At 46.6% G+C, this 11913-nt stretch overlaps 1 protein-coding gene across 1 annotated transcript in view; it reads left to right on the top strand.

The window, feature by feature from the left end:
- Positions 1 to 214: 214 nt before the first annotated feature.
- hsd11b1la (hydroxysteroid (11-beta) dehydrogenase 1-like a) overlaps positions 215 to 11913 on the top strand; it is a 32445-nt gene continuing 20746 nt past the window's right edge. The window contains exons 1-2 of the mRNA XM_078206617.1: positions 215 to 334; positions 8352 to 8482. Of these exons, the coding sequence (XP_078062743.1) occupies positions 247 to 334; positions 8352 to 8482 (219 nt within the window). The 5' untranslated portion in view covers positions 215 to 246. The remainder of the gene's footprint in view (positions 335 to 8351; positions 8483 to 11913) is intronic.

Genomic DNA, 11913 nt, shown 5'->3' with positions numbered 1-11913 from the left:
CTGATTGCAAGCTCCCTTATCAACCATTGGACCTTTGGTTCTTGCAGACACATCTTTCTTTAATCTTGAATAACTGCAATTCCCATATCACAGTGAACAGTTAAACTTTTACAGCCTTCTCACACAAAATCAGGGATAGCCAATAAATGCTGGCTTTACCAACAACGCCCAAATTCCATGAATGATTGAATGAAACAAAAGCCTTCTTTTTGTCAGATATCTTGAGTAGAATTTGGAGATTCAGAAATGGCAGGGCTTAAAAAGTTTCTCTTTCTTACTTTAACAGTTTCTGTTGGACTTTTGGCAATATTCTGGAGAGATACTTTTGATTCTGGTAAGGGCTTTTAAGGTTCTTAATGTAATTTATTCTGCAATTTGTGGCTGTCTAAAGGAAAGTTATTTTGAATTGAGCAATGAGATTTACCCTCTATCAGGTTGCTTTGAGCTTTCCCCATTTTAATTGCTCCAGCATTGCTGCTTGAGGTGCCAAGGTGTCAAACTCTAGAATTCTCTCCCTATAGCCCAATCTCTATCTCGCTTTCCTCCTTGAAGATAAAACTTAAAATCTGCCTCTTTTGGCCCTCTACCTAATGGGTGGGATTCTCCGTGCCCCCTGCAGCCTGTTTCACGGCAGCGGAGGTGGCCAGCTGTTGGCAAGGTCCCACCGCTGTCAACGGGATTTCTCATTTTGTATATGCATGCACACACACCACACACGCATGCACACACACCACACACGCATGTGCGCACACACACACCATACGCACGCACGCACACACACACACACCATACGCACTTGTTCACTGTCTGTGGCACTGGAAAAGATTCTGCTGGCAGGAAGTGACATGGCCAGAAAATTCCGGCTAACAACTGCTTATGTGGCTCATTGTAAAATTTATCTTTATGCCACCCCCATGAAGCAGCCTGGCAGGTTTTATTATGATAAAGGTGCCATTCTAGATTGTTGTCTAGGCGTGTCTGTGTCATGGGCTTGTGTATCAGGCTTGGTCAGTTGGAAGAACATATTACATTTTACTGTTAAATTGGGTTCCCAAGGATGTACATTTGCTTGATTGGAAGCTTTTATGCAAATGGATTTACACATATAGAAGATTTATAGATTTTATGAAGCTTGTTTACTACTCTTGTGACTTTTTGGATGAGATGTTAAACTCTGGGGGAATGAAACTGACCTATTCCTATACCCGAGTGGTAGTGAATTGGCTATTGTCATAATCCCATGACTTGCACAGGGACTCCTTAATCGATCTCCCTGTGGGACTCATGGAATACAAGTTCCCGAGTTAATAGGCGATTGCGTACCCATGTGGAACTCGTCTCTTGAGCCCTTGATAAAGCAGGCCCCTGAGCGGGTCTGGTGAACTATCGCCCCAGACAGGACTCATGTAAATGCACCAGGGTTGTGTGGTTTAACTTTTGATTTAAGAATAAAACATTGTTCCTTTCCCTTTCTCACTTCCTCCAAATAAAAGATGTGGCTGTGGGCACCCGCATGGGTCCCAGTTATGCCTGTCTCTTCATGGGATATGTGGAGCATTCCGTGTTCCAGTCCTACTCCGGACCCCTCCCACAACTCCATTATCGGTACATTGACGACGATTTCAGTGCTGCTTCATGCTCGCACCTAGATCTGGAAAAATTTATCAATTTTGTTTCCAATTTCCACCCCTCTATCACCTTCACATGGTCCATCTCTGACACTTCTCTTCCCTTCCTTGACCTCTGTCTCCATTTCTGGTGATGAACTGTCCACCAGTATTCATTACAAGCCCATTGACTCCCACAACTACCTTGACTACAGCTCTTCACACCCTGTAAGGACTCCATCCCATTCTTTGCCTCCATCGCATCTGTTCTGATGTCACTTTCCAAAATGGCGCTGCCGATGTGTCTTCCTTCTTCCTCAATTGTGGTTTCCCATCCACTGTGGTTGACCGGGCTCTCAACTGCGTCCAACCCATCCCCTGGGCCACTGCTCTCACCCCCTCCCCTTCCTCCCAGAACTAGGATAGGGTCCCTCTTGTCCTCGCTTTTCACCCCACCAGTCTCTGCATTCAAAGGATCATCCTCTGCCATTTCCACCAAATCTAACACGATGCCACCACTCAACACATCTTCCCCTCACTCCCCCCGGTAGCATTCCGCAGGGACCGTTCTCTCCGGGACACCTTGGTCCACTCCTCCATCACACCCACCACCTCACCCCCTTTTCACGGCACCTTCCCATGCAATCATAGACAGTGCAACACCTTCCCCTTCACCTCCTCCCTGCTCACCGTCCCAGATCCTAAACACCCCTTTCAGGTAAAGCAGTGCTCCACGTGCACATCCTTCAATCTGGTCTATTGCATTCGCTGCTCCCAATGTTGTCTACCCTACATCGGAGAGACCAAACGTAGACTGGGTGACCACTTTGCTGAACACCTTCGGTCTGCCCACAAGTGGGACCCAGACCTTCCTGTTGCTTGCCACTTCAACACACCGCCCTGCTCTCCTGTCCACATGTCCGTCCTCGGCCTTTTGCCATGTTCCAGTGAACCCCAGCGCAAACTGGGGGAACAGCACCTCATCTTCCGATTGGGCACTTTACAGCCTCCTGGACTGAACATTGAGTTCAACAACTTCGAGCATGAACTCTCCCCTCCACCTTCACCCCATTTCTATTTATTTTATTTCATTCTGTTTCTTCTTTTCATCTCATTCATCCATTTTTACCACCCTTCGTTCTCACTTCCATTTTTCCACTTTTCCATACCCGCTCTCCTTCCACCCTTCCTCCACCCCCCCTCCCCCTCCCCCTCCCCCCCCCCTCCCCTCCCCCCCCTCCCCTTCCCGCCCCCCCCTCCCCTACTCCCTTCAGGCCAACTGCCTTAACTATCTGTACCTCTGTTCAGCCATTCACACATTCTGATCACTTAACAGACAATTTTAGCACCTCTATCAGCTTTATTCATCCTCATTTATTGCCCCCCCCCCATCCCCCGCCCCCCTCACAGTATAAATCTCTTTGCTCCTAGCTCTGACACAGAAGGATCATGATCATCCAGAGTCAAAACGTTGGCTCTATTCTCTCTCCGCAGATGCTGTTAGACCTGCTGAGATTTTCCAGCATTTCCTGTTATTGTTCCTTTCCAGTTGGCCCCCCGAGTTATTACAGATACTATCGTATCAGGGCTATTGAACTGGTCAGAGACAGTCGGAAACGAGTCTCCCAAACAAAAGAGTCCGATCTATTGTTCTATGAACTCCGGTGGGAAGAAGTTGAAGTTAAAGTTTATTTATTTGTCACAAGCAAGGCTAACATTAACACTGCAATGAAGTTACTGTGCAATTCACCTAGTCGCCCCAGTCCAGTGCCCGTTCAGTTCAATGCACCCTAACCAGCACGTCTTAGATTGTGGGAGGAAACCGGAGCACCCGGAGGAAACCCACGCAGACACGGGGAGAACGTGCAAACTCCGCACAGACAGTGACCCAAGCTGGGAATCGAAACCAGGTCCCTGGCCCTGTGAAGCAGCAGTGTTAACCACTGTGCCACCATGCCACCCGCAGATCAGGCACAGTGGAAAAATAGGCTGCTAATTCGCTACCGTCCTATTCACACTGGTGGTGGAGATGAATTTCATGCTCCGTCTGCTTAGTGAAGTGATTTTTTGATTTGATTTGATTTGGGGTGGGACAGTGGCACAGTGGTTACACTGCTGCCTCACAACGGCAGGGACCCAGGTTCAATTCTGGCCTCAGGTCACTGCCTGTGCGCAGTTGCACATTCCCCCCGTGTCTGCATGGGTTTCCTCCGGGTGCTCCGGTTTCCTCCCATGCTCCAAAGATGTGCAGGTTGGGTGGATTGGCCCTGATAAATTGGCTCTTAGTGCCGGGGGGATTAGCAAGGTAAATATGTGGGGTTACAGGCGTAGAGCCTGGGTGGGATTGTAGTCGGTGCAGACTCGTTGGGCCGAATGGCCTCTTTCTGCACTGTAGGGATTCTATTTATTATTGTCACATGTATTGAGGTTAGTTAGGAAGGTTCAGTCGCTAGGTATACATGAGGAGGTAGTAAATTGGATTAGACACTGGCTCAATGGAAGAAGCCAGAGAGTGGTTGTGGAGGATTGCTTCTCTGAGTGGAGGCCTGTGACTAGTGGTGTGCCGCAGGGATCGGTATTGGGTCCATTGTTGTTTGTCATCTATATCAATGATCTGGATGATAATGTGGTAAATTGGATCAGCAAGTTTGCTGATGATATAAAGATTGGAGGTGTCATGGACAGTGAGGAAGGTTTTCAAAGATTGCAGAGGGATTTGGACCAACTAGAAAAATGGGCTGAAAAATGGCAAATGGAATTTAACGCAGACAAGTGTGAGATATTGCACTTTGGAAGGACAAACCAAAGTAGAACGTACAGGGTAAATGGTAGGACTCTGAAGAGTGCAGTTGAACAGAGGGATCTGGGAATGCAGGTACAGAATTCCCTAAAAGTGACGTCACAGGTGGATAGGGTCGTAAAGAGTGCCTTTGGTACATTGGCCTTTATAAATCGGAGTATCGAGTATAAAAGTTGGAGTGTTATGGTAAGGTTATATAAGGCATTGGTGAGGCCGAATTTGGAGTATTGTGTACAGTTTTGGTCACCTAGTTACAGGAAGGATGTAAATAAGGTTGAAAGAGTGCAGAGAAGGTTCACAAGGATGTTGCCGGGACTTGAGAAGCTGAGTTACAGAGAGAGATTGAATAGGTTGGGACTTTATTCCCTGGAGCGTAGAAGATTGAGGGGAGATTTGATAGAGGTGTATAAGATTTTGATGGATATAGATAGAGTGAATGCAAGCAGGCTTTTTCCGCTGAGGCTCGGGGAGAAAAAAACCAGAGGGCATGGGTTAAGGGTGAAAGGAGAAAAGTTTAAAGGGAATATTAGGGGGGGCTTCTTCACGCAGAGAGTGGTGGGAGTGTGGAATGAGCTGCTGGATAAAGTAGTAAATGCGGGGTCACTTTTAACATTTAAGAAAAACTTGGACGGGTTCATGGAGGAGAGGGGTGTGGAGGGATATGGTCCAAGTGCAGGTCAGTGGGACTAGGCAAAAAATGGTTCGGCGCAGACAAGAAGGGCCAAAAGGCCTGTTTCTGAGCTGTAATTTTCTATGGTTCTATTGGGATATAGTGCAAAGTATTGTTTCTTGCGCACTATACAGACAAAACATATTGTTCATAGAGTACACAGGGGAGAAGCAAAGGAGTGTGTGCGGAATGTAATGTTACAGCATAGCTAGGGTGTAGAAAAATATCAGTTTAATATATGATAGGCCCATTCAAAAGTCTGATGGCAGCAAGGAAGAAGCTGTTCTTGAGTCGGTTGGTACGTGACCTCAGACTTTTGTATCTTTTTCCCGAAGGAAGAAGGTGGAAGAGAGTATGCCTGGGGTTCCCTGAGGTCCTTGATTATGCCGGCTGCTTTTATGAAGCAGCGAGGGAGTGTAGACAGAGTCAATGGATGGGAGGCTGGCTTGCGTGATGGACTGGGCTTCGTTCACAACCCTTTGTTGTTTCTTGCAGTCTTGGTCAAAGCGGGAGCCATACCAAGCTGTGATACACAAAAGACTTTGAGGTGCTGCCTTAACTCCCATTTACCCCCCCTTAATCCTGTAACCCTTAAGGTTCTTGCCTCACAAAACTGATCAAACTCAGTTTAGAAATTGCTGTCCAGCCTCAAGAACAATAACGTTTTGTGGGAGCGATTTCAAGAACCGTTTCAAATGGAGAAATGCTTCCTCAAGAAAGCCTGAACAGTCTAACTCTAATTTTAAAGGTTGTGCCCCTTTCCCTGACTCCCCCACCAGAGGAAATAGTTACTCTCCATCTATCCTATCAAACCCCTTGGCATCTTAAATTCTTTAATCTTCTATACTCCAGTGAATGCAAGCCTAGTCTATAGAAACTGTCCTCATAATTTAACCCAATAGCGTGACTCTACATTACATTGCTACCTGTAAGTTATAAACAACTGTATACGGAAAGCTAATAAGAAACCAATACATTTATTAATAACTCAGTTATCAAGCTGTTTAAGGGGCCCTAGAAACAGGCAATCCTGTATAAGGAACTCCTCTCATTGAGTTAAAAAGACAAGAATACCTCCTCATCTTATCCCACATTCCTCTCCTGTCGGATTTAATTGCTATTCTATCCTGTGAATCCAACAGCCACAAACTTCTCTTTGATTAGACTTTATGACTTACCTGAATAAATTTGTCGCAACTAGACTCAGCATTGTCTGAAAAAAAATTCCTAGCATGTCTCCGAATAGCTTAATCAGAAAAGACTTGCATTGATGCTGCGCCAGGCATAACTTCACGATGGCCCAAAGAACTCTACAGCCAATCAAATAATACCTATCTCAGTTTCTTCAGAAGGAACTCTTCAAAATGCAACTAATGAAAATACAACAAAATTTACTCCAATTTATAAATCAAAGAAAGGGTTTAATAAAGTAACTTCATTGCTCCAAACTTGGGGCCTCACCTTGGACCACTCCAAGCTCTCCACAATTCCACATAGTTCCTTATTTATAGTGAATCAACTGGTCAGCTGACTATTACATCACTCTGTAATTGGTTCCATGTTTTACTGGGTCAGCTGACCCTTACATCTTGTTCCCATTGGTCACATTACATCCAATACAAAGTTGTCACCGGTTACATTCTAACATCCTTCTGGCAGGTTTTGATGATACGTCCCAATATCGCCTGTGGCTCAGTGTCAAGTTTGGTTTCACTACATTCCTGCAAAGTACCTTGGGATCTTTTGCCATGTTGAAGATGCTCTTTATGAGTGCAATCTACTGGTGAAATGAAAGACGTTCAGCAGTCAATTGGTGCACAGCCCAATCCCACAACCAGTGAGAAAACATATTTACCCAAAGAGTGGTGAGAATGTGGAATCGCTACCATAGGGAGTGATTGAGGTAAATAGTATAGACGCATTTAAGCAGAGATTTGAGAAAGAGGTAGACGATAGCCAAATGATAGTATCGCTAGACTATTAATCCAGAAACTCAGCTAAGGTTCTGGGGATGCAGGTTCGAATCCCGCCACGACAGATGGCAGAATTTGAATTCAATAAAAATATCTGGAATTAAGAATCTACAAATGACCATGAAACCATTGTCGATTGTGGGAAAAACCCATCTGGTTCACTAATGTCCTTTACGGAAGGAAATCTGCCATCCTTATCTGGCCTGGCCTACATGTGACTCCAGAGCCAAAGCAATGTGGTTGACTTTCAACTGCCCTCGGGCAACTAGGGATGGGCAATAAATGCTGGCCCAGCCAGCGATGCCCATATCCCATGAATGAATAAAAAAATACACGAGAGAGAAGGGGTTAGATGAGGCAGGATAAGAGAGTGGAGTACAAATGCTGTCATGAACTAGTTGGGCTGAATAGCCTGTTTCTATGCTGTATATTTTAAGCAATTCTGTATAAATGAATGGGGGCGTACAGAAAACATGCACTTTTTAACAATTCATTTTCATGGGATGTGAGCGTTGCTGGCTGGCCAGCATTTATTGCCCATCCTGAACTGCCCTCTGTTTCAGAGGGCATTTGAGAGTCAACTACATTGCTGTGGCTCTGGAGTCACATGTGGGCCAGACCGGGTAAGGATGGCAGATTTCCTTCCCCAAAGGTTGTTAGTGAACCAGATGGGTTTTTCCCACAATCGTTTCAGGGTCACAACTTTCAATTCCAGATTTTTATTGAATTCATATTTCACCATCTGCCGTGGTGGGATTAGATCCCGGGTCCTCAAATCCCGCTCTGGATTACTAGTTCAGAGACAATGGGGTGGGATTTTCTGGCCACGCCAACGCCAAGACTGGAAAATCCTGCCTGAGGTCAATGGATGGTTGCATGGCCACCACCCCCCCCCCCCCCCGCCCCCCCCCGCCCCCCCCACCTCCCCTCCCTGCCCCTCCCCCCCTCCCTGCCTGCTACGATTCCCATGGCAGGCAGAAAGGAAAATTCTGCCTAATTCCTCTGCCTCCCCTTATCAGTGGAGTTAACATGCAGAGAATGTCTATTACCCGTGCATATCTGCCGATGGGCAAGGGACATTTGGGTCATAGTTCAGGTCGATCTTGATACATTCACTATCTGATCTGTGCAATTAGATTACAGCTTTGGTGTGATTGTGCATACACCTTTATTGCTGGCCATAATGCAAAGCAGTCAGATCAGAACATGCAAACCTTGTTGTTTCCTTGAACAAAGTCTTTTGTAACAAATGGGCCAACATGCTTTGTGACACTCGAATTCTTTTATTTATTTTTGAACAGAGTTACTGTCCGGTTCCCATGTCCTGCTGACTGGTGCTAGTAAAGGAATTGGTGAAGAGCTGGCATATCACTATGCCAGGTTTGGTGCTAAACTTGTAATAACCGCACGGAATGAAGCTCTTCTGAAACAAGTAAGAAAGTATGAAGTAAATTAAAGCATAAGAAATAGGAGCAGAAGTCGGTCATTTGGCACCTGAAGCCTGGTCTACCAATCAATAAGATCGTGACTGCTGTGCCATGTGGGCAGCACGGTGGCACAGTGGTTGGCACTGCTGCCTCACAGCTCCAGGGGACCCGGATTCAATTCTGGCCTTGGGTGACTGTTTGGAGTCTGCACATTCTTCCCGCGTCTCCGTGGGTTTACTCCGAGTGCTCCGGTTTCCTCCCACAGTCCAAGGATATGCAGGCTAGGTGCATTGGCCATGCTAAATTGCCCCTTAGTGTCCCAAGATGTGTGGGTTAGGTGCATTGGCCAAGGTAAATTTCCCCTTTGTGTCCAAAGATGTGTAGGTTAAGTGTATTGGCCAAGGGGGCGGCACGGTGGCACAGTGGTTAGCACTGCTGCCTCACAGCGCCAGGGACCCGGGTTCGATCCTTGGCTTGGGTCACTGTCTTTGTTGAGTTTGCACATTCTCCCCATCTCTGCATGGGTTTCCTCTGGGTGCTCCAATTCCCTCCTGCGCACCCCCCCCCCCCCCGCCCACAGTCCAAAGATGTGCAGGTCAGGTGAATTGTCCATGCTAAATTCTCTCTCAGTGTACCTGAACAGGTGCTGGAGTGTGGCGACTGGGGGATTTTCACAGTAACTTCATTGCAGTGTGAATGTAAGCCTACTTTTGACTAATCAATAATCTTTACTTTACTTTAAATTGCCCCTTAGTTTCCAAAGGTGTGAAGATAAAGGGGATTAGCGGGGTAAATACGTGTGGTTACGGGGATAGGGCAAGGGGTGGGCCTGGGTAGGATGCTCTGTCAGAGAGCTGGTGCAGACTCGATGGGTTGAATGGCCTGTAGGGATTCTATGATAGCTGGTCTCTACCTCAATTCCATTTTGTTGACTTACCTCCATATTCCTTGCCCAATAGTCTATCAACCTCGGCCTTGAATATACTTACTGACTGAGTATCCATACCCACTGCTCCCTCAGTAGAGAGTTCCAAAGATTCACAACCCATTGTGCAAAGAAACATTTCCTCATCCTGGCCTTAAATGGCCGACACCTTATCCTGAGATTACATACGTAGAACATAGAACAGTACAGCACAGAACAGGCCCTTCGGCCCACGATGTTGTGCCGAGCTTTATCTGAAACCAAGATCAAGCTATCCCACTCCCTATCATCCTGGTGTGCTCCATGTGCCTACCCAATAACCGCTTAAATGTTTCTAAAGTGTCTGACTCCACTATCACTGCAGGCAGTCCATTCCACACCCCAACCACTCTCTGCGTAAAGAACCTACCTCTGATATCCGTCCTGTATCTCCCACCACGAACCCTATAGTTATGCCCCCTTGTAATAGCTCCATCCACCCGAGGAAATAGTCTTTGAACGTTCACTCTATCTATCCCCTTCATCATTTTATACACCTCTATTAAGTCTCCCCTCAGCCTCCTCCGCTCCAGAGAGAACAGCCCCAGCTCCCTCAACCTTTCCTCATATGACCTACCCTCCAAACCAGGCAGCATCCTGGTAAATCTCCTCTGCACTCCTTCCAGCGCTTCCACATCCTTCCTATAGTGAGGTGACCAGAACTGCACACAATATTCCAAATGTGGTCTCACCAAGGTCCTGTACAGTTGCAGCATAACCCCACGGCTCTTAAACTCCAACCCCCTGTTAATAAAAGCTAACACACTACAGGCCTTCTTCACAGCTCTATCCACTTGAGTGGCAACCTTTAGAGATCTGTGGATATGGACCCCAAGATCTCTCTGTTCCTCCACAGTCTTCAGAACCCTACCTTTGACCCTGTAATCCACATTTAAATTTGTCCTACCAAAATGAATCACCTCACATTTATCAGGGTTAAACTCCATTTGCCATTTTTCAGCCCAGCTTTGCATCCTATCTATGTGTCTTTGCAGCCTACAACAGCCCTCCACCTCATCCACTACTCCACCAATCTTGGTGTCATCAGCAAATTTACTGATCCACCCTTCAGCCCCCTCCTCTAAGTCATTAATAAAAATCACAAAGAGCAGAGGAGCAAGCACTGATCCCTGCGGCACACCGCTAGCAACCTGCCTCCAATCCGAAAATTTTCCATCGACCACCACCCTCTGTCTTCGGTCAGACAGCCAGTTGCCTATCCAATCGGCCAACTTTCCCTCTATCCCACACCTCCTCACTTTCATCATAAGCCGACCATGGGGGACCTTATCAAACGCCTTACTAAAATCCATGTATATGACATCAACTGCCCTACCTTCATCAACACACTTAGTTACCTCCTCAAAAAATTCTATCAAATTTGTGAGGCACGACTTGCCCTTCACGAATCCGTGCTGACTATCTCGGATTAATCCGCATCTTTCTAAATGGTCGTAAATCCCATCCCTAAGGACCCTTTCCATCAATTTACCAACCACCGAAGTAAGACTAACCGGTCTATAATTACCAGGGTCATTTCTATTCCCTTTCTTAAACAGAGGAACAACATTCGCCATTCTCCAGTCCTCTGGCACCATCCCCGTGGACAGCGAGGACCCAAAGATCAACGCCAAAGGCTCTGCAATCTCATCCCTTGCCTCCCAAAGAATCCTAGGATACATTTCATCAGGCCCAGGGGACTTATCGACCTTCAGTTTATTCAAAACTGCCAAGACATCCTCCCTCCGAACATCTATTTCCTCCAGCCTATTAGCCTGTAACACCTTCTCTTCCTCAAAAACATGGCCCCTCTCCTTGGTGAACACTGAAGAAAAGTATTCATTCATCACCTCGCCTATCTCTACTGACTCCATACACAAGTTCCCACTACTGTCCTTGACCGGCCCTAACCTCACCCTGGTCATTCTTTTATTCCTCACATAAGAGTAAAAAGCCTTGGGGTTTTCCTTGATCCGACCCGCCAAGGACTTCTCATGTCCCCTCCTAGCTCTCCTAAGCCCCTTTTTCAGCTCCTTCCTTGCTAACTTGTAACCCTCAATCGAGCCATCTGAACCTTGTTTCCTCATCCCGACATAAGCTTCCCTCTTCCTTTTCACAAGACATTCCACCTCTTTTGTGAACCATGGTTCCCTCACTCGGCCATTTCCTCCCTGCCTGACAGGAACATACCTATCAAGGACATCCAGTATTTGTTCCTTGAAAAAATTCCACTTTTCATTAGTTCCTTTCTCTGACAGTTTCTGTTACGACACTGGGTGGGATTTTCCGGCCCTTTTCGCCGGCATAGAAACATAGAAACTAGAAGCAGGAGTAGGCCGCTTGGCCCCTCGCGCCTTCCCCGCCATTCATTTTGATCATGGCTGATCATCGAATTCAATATTCTGATCCCGCCTTCCCCCCATATCCCTTAATCCCTGGTGACTGGCTTGGAGGGGAATCTGCAGGTAGTGG

This window comes from Mustelus asterias, unplaced genomic scaffold, assembly GCF_964213995.1.
Source record: "Mustelus asterias unplaced genomic scaffold, sMusAst1.hap1.1 HAP1_SCAFFOLD_1659, whole genome shotgun sequence".
Classification (NCBI taxonomy): domain Eukaryota; kingdom Metazoa; phylum Chordata; class Chondrichthyes; order Carcharhiniformes; family Triakidae; genus Mustelus; species Mustelus asterias.
This window is presented reverse-complemented; position numbering and strand designations above follow the sequence as displayed.